The following is a 16,025-nucleotide window of genomic DNA, read 5'->3' on the forward strand; positions in this document are numbered from 1 at the left end:
GAGATGCATGCAGTTTGATTTACTTTGAACTAGCTCCGTGAGACGATGCATGATTTGTCTGCAAATAAGTTCAAAAATCAGCACGTTATATTTTGTCCTAAGACTGAGTGTATAACATAGTGTAGATGAACTACAAGTCACCACATCAAAATAGACAAAAATTGCTTTTCTGACCTGATATTTGAAAGTCTTCCATTTTATTCCTGAAAACATCAAGTGCTTTATTTTGATAGTTTTTAATACTTTGTTTCTAAATGATGAGGTAAGAGAGAAGATTTCCCACTGAAATTTGCCATTGTGGCTAAAACTCAAGCAATATAATACAATTATGAATCACAATGATTTTAAACTACACAATCGTCAAAACCTTCACATTGGCTACAATGCAACGATACACCCAGTGAGGATTTCAATCATGAGCGCATCAGATTTCTGCTTCTCACTCTGCATTCTCACTACAAATACAGTGAGATTCTCAACTGTTCAATTATAAAGAGAAACTATTTAAATAATGGTTTTATTTTCTGAGGTTCATTATTTATCATTACAATGGAAACAGATGCCCTTTACTGTCCCTAACATAAATCCCTGGTTTGTCTTAGCAAATTACCAGGCGGGTGAAAGCCATCGATTAGGAAATGCTGGCCTATGGAATCCTCTTATCTTACAGAATGGTAAACCAAGGCCCAGAGAGGGAAAGGGACTTATCTAGGGCTCGGCACACAGCCATGTGTTGTTCAGAGAGCTGGAAAGCAGGCTTTGGGATGCCCGAGTTCTGTTCTTGGCTCACCTACTGATTTCCTCTGTGTTCTTCCTGCCTTCCTAACCATTCTCCCTCAAACTTTCACCATTCCCCTCAAATTCATCTTCAGGTATACAAAGAAATAAAGCACTAGGACTGTGGCAATGCCAACTGCAGCGGGGGTTTCAGGGAGAGGGGGCTCAAGCCTCCCCATAATTTCCATCAGCCTCCACCAAAACCACCTCAAATAAACAGACGTGATCTGAATGTAAACAGCAGACCATCCACACTCAGCCTCAAGACAGATCCTTGAGTTTCTGTGTCCCTGCTCTTCCAGAACTCCCAGGCAGGAGGACAGCTGAAGGCATACTGCCTAGGCCCCAGGCCAGGGCTGGAGAAACTCAGAAAAGGAAAGGGGAAAAGGCCAGGGAACCCATGCTGTGGAAGCCCTGCCGGAGGCACAAAAAAGAAGACAAGAAGTAACAGGGCAGCATGGAGAGCGCAAAGGATTTGAATTCTTCACTCAAACTGAGCACCTGTGCTTGTCGGTCTGAAAAAGCTGAGTCTTTCCTTCCTATTTTGAAAGGAATACATGCTCATTGCAGAAGGAAAGAAAATAGAAAAGAGAATGCAAGGAAAAAGGAAAATTAGGATTCCCATGACCACTGCTTTAGAGCATTTCCATCTTTTCATCTATGCATATATGTTACATAGAGTCATCTCTCAAAAGAACTCGTGGCTGGGGACACACCTTGCTTTAAGACCCAGAGGAAGAAGGTAAATGACTTGACTTCCTTCCCCACTTTCCCCAACTTAAGCATATACTTCTTTCCTTTGGAAACATATCACAGGCTATTTTGTATTATAATCTCTTTTTTTCACTTAGCATTCAGCAACCATATTTCCGTATTAAATATATTTCTGCAATGGCGCTTTGAACCACAGCTTAGTAACCTAGGGATGAAATAATACTACTAATGCTAATAAGAGCTAACTCCGCTTGCGCGTTTACTGTGTGCCTGGCACTGTGCTAGACGCTGTTAGTCATCTTAAAATCTTCCCCCCACCGTAGAGGCAGACAATGTCCATCCCACAGGTGAGGAGACTGCGGCTCTAACTAACCAGGCAGTGCCCCCATCCCCCGTGCCGGTTGTTGGACATGTGCACACCTGTTGGGTTCACTTATCAGGATAAATTCCTGGAATTGTTAGTCCACAGTATTCGGGAAGCTTGCGATGACATTTGTTCCAGGGAGAAGGGGGGTCATATGGGGATGCCGCTGCACTTTCTGGGGCTCCGGGAACCCCTCCCCCGCTGCCTGCTGGGGCCTCCCTTAGCGCCCCTCCACCTCGCCTCCTTTCACCCCTTTGCGCCCCACCCCCGCCGCGCCGCCGGACCTTGCCCGAGGCCTTGCAATCCCGGCGCTCGAATCCCCGCCCCTTGCACGGCGGAGCGCGGCCAAGGAAGCTGTCCAGGGACCCACCGACAGTCTGACAGACGGACTGACGGACGCACGGCGCCGGATGGCCGCGCCTGGCGAGCCCTGCGCGGGCCCGGAGGTGAGTGTCTCCATCCCGCCCCACTCTCCTTTTCGGGCTCGAGAGATCTCTTGGGCAGGGGAGGGGAGAGACCTCCAAACTCCCGGCCGGGAGGGGAAGAGACCTGCCAGTCTAACCGCAGGGCGGGGCGACCCCCTCAACCAAGCTGGTCCCCCGAAGAACCCAGCCCTGTTAAAGGGGCCTACAAGACCCCACCCCCCACCCCTCTCTGGTTCCTGTCTCATCAAAGGGTTTTAGTGGGAGGGTGGCAGTGATGCAGTAGGGGGAGAATTAAAGCAGCGTCTTCTAAACTCACATTCACACTTCTCAGATAAGGAAAGGCCAGCAGAAGGTCTGAGTTAAGAATTACAGATGGCGATCTCCAGTAGAACAAGCTGCGGGCTCAGACAGGCCAGCATGGACTCAGCTCTGCCACTTCTATTTGTGTGAGCCTGAAGGAGTCTGTTCCCCTACCCCCCAAGCCCGTGCCTCAGTTTCTGGTCTATGAAATGGGGACAGTAATACCCACCTCCTACAGTGGTTATGAGTCTGTGCCCAACACTCATCAGAGAGCCCAGGTCTCCCAGATTCTAGGACCGGACTGCCTTTGTTCAGATCCCAGCACCACCACTGTCCAACTGGGTGACATCAACCAACTTACTCAGCCTCTCTGGGCCTCAGCTGCCTCATCTGCAAAATCAGTATGACTGCATCTACTTCATAAGATTGGGGTTAGGGCTAAAGAAGTTGAGAATTATGAAGTACTCTAAAGAGTGCTTAGCACATTTTCATGTAAATGTTAGGGGTCCAAAGAGTTGCCTGGCCCCCTAAGCAGGTGAGTTTGGGATCCCTGTGTTGTACCATCATAAGAGTCACCCTGGTGTTCCCTCAGGTCTGGAACCAGACGGAGCCCCAGCCCGCCGCTGACCGCCTGCTGAGCCTGTGCTTCCTGAAAACAGCAGGGGTCTGGGTGCCCCCCATGTACCTCTGGGTCCTTGGCCCCATCTACCTCCTCTACATCCACCGCCATGACAAGGGCTACCTCCAGATGTCCCGCCTCTTCAAGGCCAAAATGGTAGCCACTGCCCCTGGGAGCCTGTAACCAGACAATGGTAGGGGGTCGGGGGAAACAGGCTGGAACCTGGCAGAGACCCCAAAGTAGGCACTTCTTCTATCAAGGAGCACACAGTGTGGGGACAAGAAGGGACCCTGTTAATCAAACAGAGCAATACTCCAGAGGCTACAGAGGGAAACTCAGTGGAATAGATTCTCCCAAACAGATCTGGTAATAATAAAAACCATATATCCACAAACACAGCCCCGGACACCCACACATCCAGTTTATGGCCATCACAGCCCAGCATTCCCCAAAGTGTGCAGTGTACACTCCTGGGATACACAAGGTGATTCTAGGGCCATGCTAGGATGAACCTTTTAAATGTTTAACAGCTATGCATTGATTTTTGTGTTTCCCCACTGGCGGTACTAAAGAACAGTTCTTAAAATTGTTATGTATTTATTTGACAGTGTTAGAAAAACACTGGCATTGCAAGTGTGAGCTTTTCTGCTCATCCTCCTGTTTTCCAGACTTCTACAAGAATGCCCTCCAAGGTTCATTTATTCCCATACCACCTTGTAAATTTTTGACCTGTTGCCCACCACCTATCCAGGGTTGGCACACTCTTCCTTAAAGGGCCAGATAGTACATGTCTGAGGCTTTGAGGATCATGTGGTCTCTGTCCCCACTACTCAATTCTGTTCTTGCAGCAGCCACAGACAACGGTAAACAAATAGATGTGACCGTGTTTCAATAAAAGTTTATTTATAGTCACTAAAATTTGCATTTCATATAATTTTCACATGTCATGACATATTAGACTTTTTAAAGTCTTGTTCAGTGATTGAAAAATGTCAAAACCATTCTTAGCTCAGAGGTGATACAAAAACAGGCAGGAGGCCAAACTCAGCCTGCAGGTGGTAGTTTGACCCCTGCTTGAGACTAACTGAAATGTTCAATAGTTTCTCCAGTGTGCCCAGGTCTGCCCACTTTCTTGATTTCTCTTGTTCAAAAGAGAGACCAATGTGTCTTAGAGCAGGCCTGGAGACATATCAGTCCCAACAGAGAGTTCCTCCTTGATTTAATAGTAGGGAGGGAAAGAGACTTAAAGAGGGTATAACTTTTTCACCTAGAGAGTAAATTTCATTTCATGCTGTTCCTTCATCCCTAAAGCATCCTCCCGTGCATTATGGGAGCGCCGCTGGCATTTTGGAAACCACTGAGTTGGCTTGGGCCCTTGTGGTGCATTATTTATATGACAGTTACAGGTCAAGATTGAACTGCATCACCCCTTACAACTTTTTCTTTCACGTCAGCACTGTTTAATGATCACATTGGTACGTTACAGTGCCCCATCCAGAGCCACTGTCCAATTGGATGTGGGGACACTGTCCAGTTGGCTGCCATCTTTCTTCCCAGCCTCCCACCAGCCTTATCCAAATTTGTTTCCCCAGGTGCTTGGCTTCGCCCTCATAATCCTGTGCACCTCCAGCGTGTCTGTGACTCTTTGGAGAATCCAGCAGGGAACACCCCAGGCCCTAGAGTTCCTCATACACCCCACCGTGTGGCTCACCACAATGGTAAATGACATCCCCAGACATGCTGGCTTGTCCCTAGCTGCTGCTTTTCGTGCCCTGGTGGAGGGCATGGGGCAAAGCGGGGCTCCTTCTCTACCCTCTCTTCCCCCACCCTTCCCTGCCTCTGTCCACCTCCCACCTGACTCTCTGATCCAGAGCTTCGCCGTGTTCCTGATCCACACTGAGAGGAAGAAGGGGGTCCAGGCGTCCGGGGTGCTCTTTGGGTACTGGCTGCTCTGCTTTCTCTTCCCAGCCACCAGCACCGCCCAGCAGGCCTCACAAGGGGTAAGTGGGGGCCTGGGCCACCTGGGAACCAGTAGGGCAGTTTCAGGCCTTGGGTCCCATCCTTCCTCCTCACCTTTCCACCCATGGCTTACTCTCTACACAGAGACACACACACCACAAGTGCTTAAAGTCAAGTGACACACAAACACATTTCACATCGAAGTTCCCATCATCCCATACCTTTTTAGCAACACAAATTCCCATTGTCTTACACACTCAAGTCACACACTTCACTTGCACACACTTGTATGAACCCATTCACGCATCACACAACCACAGACTCTGAAACATCACACACAAACGCACAGACACACACACACTTGCCTGCACACGTCCACTCACACTTACTGCCACCCAGGTGTGGCTATGCCTTCAAGCTCCTACAGGACTCAGGCACAAATGTCCCACATGCACACACTCACACACACTGCGTAGGCATTGAAACACTGTTGGTTTGAAACCTCAGGGGTTCCCGGGTGAAATTAGAAGCCGGCCCCATACACGGAGGGCCTGGAGAGACCAAAGAAAGAGGCAGCCACTGCAGATCAGTAGGTGACGATTTTAACGATCAAGGGAACTTACCTACGAGGCTTGTCTTGGGTGATGCAAGAGAAGTTGATCTCTGCACCCACCTGCCAGAATCTTAACAGTTTTTAGAAGATTTAACAGGGTTCAGTCACATGTACTGTCCAGAGGGTCTCATCAACACATTGCTCTTTCAAGGAAAGGCTGCATCCTTGAAGTAGTTCCTAGTGCAGGAACAGTGTGGCCACAATGCACATTTCAAGGACAGGGGAGGGGGGAGGAGCCTCCAATTGCTGGGTCCAGCTCACAGGTCAGCCAGCGGTCACGACCTCTGGATGGCCTCCTCCAGCACACACCTGCACTCACTCTGACTCCATGTACCTGCACGTTTCCCCTCATTCTCACCTATTCTCACCCTCACCCATGCTCCCATGCACCCATATTTACACACTCATTTTGCACACTCACCCATATTTGTTTCCCTACCTGGGAGGCAGCATTTCCATGTTAGGGGGCATGATCTGCACAGAGAAAAATATATAACCTCAACAAGGGTTTCTCAACCTCAGCACCCTTTACGTAATTCTCTTTTGGGTGGGGGCGGGGGGAGGTGTCCTGTGCACTGTAGGATGTTGCACAGCATCCCTGGCCTCCACCCACTAGATGCCAGTAGTACCACCCCATTATGGTAACCTGTGTCTACAGACAATGGCAAATGTCCCCTGGGGGCAAAATCTCCCCAATTGACAACCACTTGCATAGCTGGCGCACTCACCCAGGACGTCGGATAAGGAAACCAATCAGAGGCTGCTGGTCATCATTTCAAGAGCCAAATGGTTACTCTGTCCTGCTCATCAAAGTAGAAGGCAGAGGGCTTCCCTGGTGGCGCAGTGGTTGAGAGTCTGCCTGCCGATGCAGGGGACATGGGTTCGTGCCCCGGTCTGGGAAGATCCCACATGCCGCGGAGTGGCTGGGCCCGTGAGCCATGGCTGTTGAGCCTGCGTGTCCGGAGCCTGTGCTCCGCAACAGGAGAGGCCACAACAGTGAGAGCCCCGCGTACCGCGAAAAAAAAAAAAAAAAAGTAGAAGGCAGAGAAACACCTTCTGTCCTTAAGGACAGATTTCTTTACAAAGCAATTTTTGTAACTAATGGGAAAATTCCACAGGCCATCCACTGATTTATGAAAGGATGGGTTTCCACAGTTGACTTATCAGTTAGCTGTTTGGAACACAGCATAGAAATAATACTATTGGGACCACCTATGCTCTGGAGCTCCATGTGCCAGGCCCTGTGGCAAGCACTTGACATCAGGAATCCAGTGAAGACTCTAATCGTCCTGTTTTAAAGATGAGGAGACTAAGGCTGAGAGAAGTGAGTGAATTCCTCAAGGTCATGCAGCTCAGGTCTGCAGAGCCAAGTCCATCTCACCCAAATTCAGAACAAACTTTCCAATAGAAACGATGGTAAAAATGACACTATGGGGAATAATGTAGTTGGAATATCAAACTGTCTACTATCTGCCCCCAAAAAACAAAAATAAAAACAAAGAAGTATAAAAAATTTAGTAGAAAAATTGTGATTTGAAGCTAGGGCTCTTGTTTTAAGCCACAAAAACTCAACTCACACTAGCTTAAGCAAAAAAGTCCAAGGGAATCTATTAGCTCATAGATGTGGGACCTGCCAGGCATAGAGGGTCCAGACCTTTAGATAACACCACCAGATCTCCATTTCTCTCTGTCCCTTGGTTCTGCTTCATTTTCCACTGGGATGGCAAGAAGAGCCCCAATTGCTCCAGACTTATGTTCCATCAGTAGCCAGGGGACTAGATGGTACTCATTAGTCAGGCCTCCATCACCTGCCCACCCCCTGGGATGGAATCAGTTCTGCATAAACCCCATACCTGAGCATGGGGAAAAAAATTAGGGTCCTCTGGCCAGAAGGGGCAAGGGATGCGAAAGCAATCATGGCACGGCAGCAAAAGCTCATGATCTAGATCAGATCATCTGTGTGACCTTGATCAAGGTGCTATCACTCCCCTGAGCTTTGGTTTCCCAACGAGTAACACAGAGCAGGTAAACCCCAGCTGGGGTCAGGGTCGGGAGGAACTTGACGAGACAGTGCATGTAAAGACTCCAGCATGTGCCCGAGGCAGAGTAAATGCTCCATGAAACCAGCTCCCTTCTTAAACCAGAGAACACTAGCCACAAGGGAGTGGGACCGGAGATTGTGGGGGGAGGGGAAGGGGGTCCTTTATTGCACAAGGAGAAAGTCAAAGTGTCCCTTCAACTCATGTCCGGGTACCTAAAGCCAGCTGTCACCTGGCTAAGGGCAAACACCCCACCTGCCATTTGTATGGACAGAATATGCATAAGCCAGGTGTTTTCGAGAAGGCCAGGAACGCTGGGGGTTCTGACTTTCAAAACTGGCGGCTCCGGCCCCCTGCCTGGTCACTGCTCCCAGCATCAGAAACCCTGTTCAGCCTCCACCCCTTCTCCCCTTCCCCACACCCTCCCCAATCTCTGTTCCTCAAGAGCTCAGACTCAGTGGGTCTTCTGCTTTCTCTCCCACAGGATTTCCAGAGTGACCCCTTCCGCCACCTGTCAACCTACCTATACTTGTCTCTGGTGGTGGCAGAGTTTGTGCTGTCTTGCTTCGCCGATCAACCCCCCTTCTTCCCTAAAAGTCCCCCGCAGCCTGTAAGTCACCACACCTCCAACCCAGTGCCTTGCTTGTCCCTGTTCCTCTTCTGTTCCATCTCAGCGCCCCCAAGTGATGGAAGGAAGTTAAACTAGAGCACAGGCCTTTAATTTTTTTATTCATTCAGCCAAAAGCATGTTACATGTCTACCCTATTCCATGGGTTGGCCAACTCTTTCTGTCCAAGATAGAGAATATTTTAGGCTTTGTGGGCCATATAGTGTCTGTATGGCAACTACTCAAGCCTGCTTTCATAGCACAAAAGCAGACACAGACACTATGTCAACAAAGGAGCATGGCTGTGTTCCAATAAAATGTTATTCACAGAGACAGGCAGTGGGCCGGATTTGGCCTGGGCGCTGCAGTTTGCCAACATGCTCTATGCCCCAGCTCGGTACTGAGGATCTATGGTGAACAAGCGATGTCTCTGTCCTCATGCAGCTAACACCCAAGTAGGGGAACTAGACATTAATCACACAATTACACAAACGTGTGGAAAACTGCAACTGGGACTGGTTGTAAAGATTCAAGATTAAAGTGACTTGCCCAATAGAAATGCTCTGCAGGAGAAGTCCATGGTCTATGAGAGTTTACAACAGGTAACCCTGAATAAGTCTGTGAAATCAGGAAAGAATTCTCTGAGAAAAAGACAGCTGAGCTGAGAAATCATCTAAAAGGATGCTCAACGATTTGAATAATTAAGTTAAAACTGTAATAGGACTTTTTCCAATGAGAGTAGCAGGAAAAAAATTAAAAATTGGTAACAAGCTGCGATGGCAAAGACGTGGTAAAATGGGCACTCTCAGGCCCTATTGGTGAAAAGTGTAATCTGTGCAGTCTTCCTGGAGGTGCTGGTAAAATCTCACTTCCTCTTCACCTCCTTCCCACATTCACTGAAGGATATTGTTGAGGACATTCTTGTCTGTGTCATGCATGGTCCTTGCTTTGAGAACTTCTTGGTCTCAGTATTATTAAAGTTGTTCTGAGCAACTGTTCGTTCTTACCTTGTAGGCACTTTCAGTCCTGTGGCCAAATCCCTTTTTTGCCTTGCCTGCTAGGAAGCACCATGCCCTTTGGTATCTACTGTAGATAAGTAGGCAGGACATCTCAGTCTGTGCTTTCAGTATTAAGCTCATGGCCAGTTCATCCTGTCTTCCTGCCCTTGGTTCTCCTTACCACATACTGGCCATGGATTATGAGACCAAGTCCTCCCCCTTCTAAATCATTTGTCTTTGCAGAATCCATGTCCAAAGGCTGGGGCCTCCTTCCCCTCCAAGGCCATGTTCTGGTGGGTTTCTGGGTAAGTAAAGTAGCAGGGAAGGGGCTGGGGTGGTGCTCCCACCCACCTGCATTTGCTCCTCTTATTTGTCATCACAGCTTTTCCCCCAGGAGGTTTCCTCCGAAGCCTACCAAGGTCAGCCTGGCTTTCTCCATCCCAGACTCCATGCTTCCTTCTCAGATTTTAGTGTGTCCACCATCCACATCCCATTCCCACTCACTCACTGGGGTGAGATCTGAGTTTGAATCCTGGCTCTGTCTCTTAGATGGCCATATCACAAGCATTTGGAGTCTCAGTTTTCCCCTCTGTAAAATGGGAACATCACTGCCTTCATTAAATGTAAAGTGCTTAGTGCCTGTACATGGAAGGCACTCAATAAAATCATATCTCTATCTATTTAGTCATTCCACCAACATTTAATAAGCACCTATTATGTGCTAAGCACCGAGGATGAGGATGTAAAACACCAATTCTTTATTCACTAGAGGCTTCCAGGCTGGTGGAGAAGACAGATGTTTCCCCAGGGTCAGCACACCAGGTACTGAGGATGCACCCACCTACTGGGCCCTCTCCTGACCACACCACAGTCAGATCACAGTCGCACCCAGATTTGAATCCAAGCCCCACCACTTCCTGGCTGTGTGTCCTTGGGCAAGCTACTTAACCTCTCTGTGCCTCAGTCTCTGCACTAGTAGAATGAGGATCATAATAGCATCTACCTCATAGGGTTTTGAGGATTAAATGAGATAAGGTTTATGAAACACTTAGAACAGGATGTGGCCCATAATGAGTATTATATAAAGTGGTTGTTAAATAAATGAAGAATAGGATACTCTGAGGGTGTGGAATTGGTGAAAAGAGCATAGAAATCTGCTAAACATCTCTAGAGAGAATCTAGCCCTCTGTTTCCCAAATGTAGGCACTTATGGACCATTCTTCAAGCTTTTTGCCTTATTGGGGTATCGCTCAAACTCTATTTACTTAATGAATTTTCTTTGAATCAACTCATTTTTTTCTACTTTAATAACCTTTTAAAAAGGAAACTTTCTATCGCTACCAAAATCAGAAAAATCTAGAATCCCTTGCCATGTAGAACACCAAAAATAATTTTAGTGAAAACCAAGCATTGTGAATAATTTCTGGATCCAAACTGTTGCTTGCCTGAGTTTGCTCTGCATTAGAAAAGGGAACTGGAAAGTCTCAAAGAGGAGCTCAAGACCAGCTCCAAACAACACCTTCTCCTTGGTGTCATGAGAAAGATGAAAGAGACCTAAAAAATAAGAACACTCCTGCTGTGGAAGTCTGCAGTCGTTAATTTCTTGTGTGTGCGTGTTGGTTTGAAAACTGGCCCCAATAGACGGTAGGCTTGGAGAGACGGAAGAAAGAGGCAGCCACTCCAGACTGGTAGGAGGCAGGGTTAACAAGCAGGAGAACTTACATATGAGGCTTGTCTTGAGTGCCGCAATATAAGTAGATCTCCACACCTGCCCACCAGAATCTCAACAGTTTACAGAGAGGCCTTAACAGGGTTCAGACACATACACCGTCCAGATGGTATAACACTTAACTACTGCATCCTTGAAGTAGCTCCTAGTGTGAGAACAGTGGGCGGAATGTACATTCCAAGGACAGGGGAGGGAGGAGCCTCAGATTGCCTGGGTCCAGGTCACAGGTCCACAAGTGGTCACATCCTCTCGATGACCTCCTCCAACAATGCACCAACTACAGTCATCTCATATACCAGTCCCAAGTGATGGGAAACACTCTTATTTTAAGGTGAGAAAATTGAGGTCCATTGCTGGGCAGTGACTTGCCCAAGGTCACAGGGCTGAAAAGTAGTGATTTTTATTTGACAAATCTTGTGCCCTGAGCCAGGATGTGAGGATACAGAAGAGGGAGAATCAAGGCAAGTACTGTCTTTGCCCCTATGGAGCTTACTGTCCAGTGGAGGAGAAAGACTAAATAAATAATCAGACTGAAAAATTAAATAATGATAATTGCAGCAAGCATTATAAAGAAAAAGCTCAGGAAACTAGAGGATCTTGCAATGGGAGAATCTACCAGGACTTGGGTGTTGCGGGTCATCAAGTGGGCTTTTAAGGAAATAACGTCTAGGCCAGAGGTGAAGGGCAAGTAAGAAGTGGCAGGGAAAAAGTTTTAAGCAGAGTGACGTGCATGTGCAAAGGTCCTGAGGCCAGGTGGCTGGAGCAGTGACCGAGGTGGAGAATGGGTACATTTAAAGCTGAGGGAGGAGTTCAGGTTTCCTCCACAGTAATAGTTTTCAACTCTGGACTTCTGACTCCTAGGAAGGTTTATTTCCCCTGTCACATGTCAACCTTTGGTTAAGTCACTTAATCTCCCTGAGCCTCTGTTTTCTTTCTTTTCTGTAAAATGGATCAATAGTAATCTACTGTATAGGCTCACGTGAGAATTAAATGAGATGTTCTTTGTAGACCGAGAAGTGCCCCCCAGTGTTAGTGCAGTTAGGTAAATTGCTTTCCTTGTACCGAGGGACCAGCAGAGGTGCAGAGAGGTGAAGTGACTTACCTAGGGTCACACAGCTACCAAGCCAGGACCCTTCAGGGGCAGACACAGGAGGAGCTTGCTCTGGTGATCCTCTTTTACAGGTTAGTTTGGAGGGGCTACTGGAGGCCGCTGGGACCAAAAGACCTCTGGTCGCTTGCGAGAGAAAACTCCTCAAAAGAACTTGTTTCCCAGCTTGAAAAGGAATGGACAAGGAACTGCAGTGCAGCCCAGCGGTGAGTGTGTGGAAGATGGGAGCTCAGCCCAAAGCTCGGTCAGCAAATCACTCGACCCCAAATACAACCACGCCCCTACTCCAGGCTCCAACCACCACGGTCCCCTCCCTGACAGCTCACCTCACTAAGCATTAGCAGGCCGGGCTCAAGATGCTTTTCCTCCCAGAGTGCTTTGCAGGTTCCAAAAGGATATTGACAGAGGGGGAACCTCTCCAGGCTCCCAGAAGGAAGCTCGGATGGTGGGATGGAGGCAGGGAACAGAAGGACTATTTTAAGACTGGGGGTGGAGAGGTAGGTATGGTCCATAACATGCAGGCAACTACTCACTTATTACTTAACCTGAGTGATTAGTTTCCTGGCCTTTAGTTTTCTTATCTGTTCAAGGGGGATGCCATTAGCCCTAGCTCATAGCTTGTGGGAGATGAAAAAAAAAAATGATTCATAGTAAAGAACTTAGCGAATTTCTTAAAAATGGTAAAAGGTCCAGCAATATCAGTTATCCAGAGGATTTCAATCTTTTACTAGTCCTGCCCACTCTGCCTCACTCTTGCCCTCTCTGGCATCTCTGGAAACTTCTGAGAAGTGCTCAGAGCCTGAGGAACCTGGTTTGTGAAACTTTGGTCTAGAGAAATAAGCTCTCCAATAGGATTAATTAAACCCGGGTTAAATGTAGCCCTGCCATCGAGTGGTAGATGACCTTGGACAAGTCGCTTGACCTCCCTGGAGCCAGGTATTTCAGGGCACAGACAAAAGTAGCTCTGTGGGAAGAGTTACAGGGTCCCCCTGCATACTCTATGATTTTGTGGTGGTTGTTGTAGGTGGCTAAATCCCACAAATTAGAAGGAGCCAGAGAGAGACAGAGTCTGCTGGCTCACATAGCTGAGAAGGTAGGTCTGGCCTCAGGTGTGGCTGGATCCAGGACTTGAATGATGCCCAAATTCTTTCCCTCCATCTCTCAGCTCAGCTGTTGTCTGGGCACTGGTCTCTCCATGACGCTTGTCCTGTATCATGCCAACTCAGCAACCCCTACTACCATCCACATAGAAAATCCCAAGGAAGGCCTTTTATTGGCTGGCTTGCATCCTGTGCCTCTCAGGGGCCAATCCCAGGGCTGGAGAGCAGGCCCCATAATTGGCAGTCCCTTCAGAGCCACACAGGGAGGAGCTGCTCCCCAAAGGAAGGGAGTATGTTTTCCAAAAGGGGTAAGTAATATGAGCAACTCAAAACAGCAGCTCTCACTCTCACCCCAGGCATATCTTACTGTACTGTGAGTTTAAGTACAGCTTAAGTGAGTTTTGAGTGGCAGAATTAATTCAAAAGGACCCTGGAGGTCTTGTCCACCCTCTCCCAGCTCTCACCTCCCCTGCCAGCCTGGGAATGATAGTCACCCAGTGTTAGAGCTATAGCACACAGAAACATTCTCCAGAAGAGTTTGAGGATCCGTGAACAACTGACAGAAAGAGAGGAGGATGGCAGATCTGGTTCAGGCATTTTCTAAGCTGACTGATTACACACCAAGAGAACTTTGGTTTTATTTCTAAAATATTTTGCAACCTTTGGGGGAAGGGAGAGGACGTCATCTTAAGAGGTCACAGACCAATCTGTCTGCTGGCCAAGTCAGGGTCACAGGTGTGTTTGGCCAGCACGGTGTCTTGTTGTTTAAGGATTTTTCTTTGTTTTGCTTTCTAATAAGTCATGAACATTTAAAATGTTGGAGATGTCACATGAAAATCTGGAATTTTGGCCTCTCTTAAAGTAGAATGGCCACATCCCTGCATGGCAACAGGAGGGTGGATCTGGGTAGCAGCTTCCCCATTGAACGGGGCATATGAGCTGCAGTCGCCACCACTCCCTTTTATATCCCCCAGCTTACACCTGGCCACTCACTCACACCTCCTGCCTTGGCCTGTGGTCATTTTTGGGTCCTGCACTAAATGGCTTTGGGGCCACAGACCAAAGACCAGCCACCAGTCTAGAGACCTTCCCTGATGGAAAGTGAGACCAACTAGAAAGGAAGAAGTTTTTTCCCAAGCCTGCAGGCTGAACACAGTGACTCAGAATTTTGGGGTGAGCAGCTAGAACAGAACAGAGCAAAACATCCAGCTGGAAAGAGGCTTTCACAGTGGTCTCTTCACCCACCCCATTTTATGAATGAGAACACTGAGGCTCAGAGGGAAGGGCATTTGGACCTCAGTTTTCCTGCTCAAAGGCCAGGTTCTATCAACCAAACCAAATCATTTCCTTCCTCCCGCCCTCCCTCCTTCCCTTCCTTCCTTCCTTCCACAAATCTTTATTAATATCAAGCAGTAGGCCCTTTGCACACATCACTCCATCTGTTTTTTCCCATTCACTGGACAAGTATTTATTGAGCACCTATACATTCAGGTGCTGAACTAGGTGCTGGGGGAAATACAAGTAAAAAGAAAATACAAGCAAAAAGTCTACCCACCTGGGTCCCAGTTTGGGTGGGGCCGGAGGTGGGGGTGGCCCTGCTTGGCACTTGCCCAGTGGTCGTCCAGCCCAGTGGGTGTGCAGCACCAGTCGAGTCAGGACAAGCACCCAACATTTGGCATCGAGGTGCGCGGCCCGGACGCCACGCTGGCCTTGCCTCTGACCTGCCCGACCCCAGGCAAATTGTGGGCGCCAAGGAGAGCACATTTCAGGGCTACAGAGGTGACAAGGGAGAGAGGTGAGCGCAGGCTTAGAAAAATGGCTGAATTGCAAATACCGGAAGGGGAGGCTGGGGGGCGGGGGTAGGCTTCAAGACAGGGGTAGAAGATTAACATTTGCTTATTTCTTAGCTAACCGGGTGGTAAAGACTGGTTCCTTATAGCCTCTTGTGCTAAAAATACCACTTTTCCTTTGGACTGCCTGCTGAGATTTGTCCCTCCCCTCCATCCTGAGGAGATGCTGAGAGTATTCTTGAGGGGGAGGGAGGGAGGGACTGGACGACCGGCTTGTGGTGGAGGGGTATTCACACTGCTGGCTGGGCCTTGGGGGTAAAAAGGCTGACTTCTGGGGTCTCAACCCACCTCTCTGAAAAATGAGACCCAGGCACACCACTGATCCTTCAGCTCGTTCAGGTGGAGTGGGGCTAGGCGGTTTGCTTTGCTGGACAACAGGAAACTCATATCTGTTAAAAGTGGGCCAAGAGACTAGTTGCACCCGGTTCTAGTAAAAGCAACCAACAGGGCTTCCCTAGTGGCACAGTGGTTGAGAGTCCGCCTGCCGATGCAGGGAAAACAGGTTCGTGCCCCGGCCCGGGAAGATCCCACATGCCGCGGAGCAGCTGGGCCCGTGAGCCGTGGCCGCTGAGCCTGCGCTTCCGGAGCCTGTGCTCCGCGACGGGAGAGGCCACAACAGTGAGAGGCCTGCATACCGCAAGAAAAAAAAAAAAAAAGTGCTGGGCTCTGAAGGTTGGGATCGAATCCCAGTTCTTACACTTCTCAGCTGTGTGCCCTTGGACAAGTTTACTTCTGAACCTCAGTTTCCTCATGTATGAAATGGGGTTACACCTGAGGGCACTCTCTAGGTTTTTTCTTACAAGGGCACTAATCCCATTCATGA

General features: G+C 48.5%; 1 protein-coding gene across 1 annotated transcript in view; it reads left to right on the plus strand.

Annotated features, from left to right (window-relative positions):
- Nucleotides 1-2,261: 2,261 nt before the first annotated feature.
- ABCC6 (ATP binding cassette subfamily C member 6) overlaps nt 2,262-16,025 on the plus strand; it is a 55,790-nt gene continuing 42,026 nt past the window's right edge. The window contains exons 1-7 of the mRNA XM_027117285.1: nt 2,262-2,301; nt 3,173-3,355; nt 4,792-4,917; nt 5,071-5,199; nt 8,295-8,420; nt 9,659-9,720; nt 12,327-12,458. Of these exons, the coding sequence (XP_026973086.1) occupies nt 2,266-2,301; nt 3,173-3,355; nt 4,792-4,917; nt 5,071-5,199; nt 8,295-8,420; nt 9,659-9,720; nt 12,327-12,458 (794 nt within the window). The 5' untranslated portion in view covers nt 2,262-2,265. The remainder of the gene's footprint in view (nt 2,302-3,172; nt 3,356-4,791; nt 4,918-5,070; nt 5,200-8,294; nt 8,421-9,658; nt 9,721-12,326; nt 12,459-16,025) is intronic.

The sequence above is a fragment of the Aethalodelphis obliquidens genome, unplaced genomic scaffold (genome assembly GCF_003676395.1).
Source record: "Aethalodelphis obliquidens isolate GAN/ISIS:26980383/991018 unplaced genomic scaffold, ASM367639v1 scaffold18, whole genome shotgun sequence".
In the NCBI taxonomy this organism is placed as follows: Eukaryota; Metazoa; Chordata; class Mammalia; order Artiodactyla; family Delphinidae; genus Aethalodelphis; species Aethalodelphis obliquidens.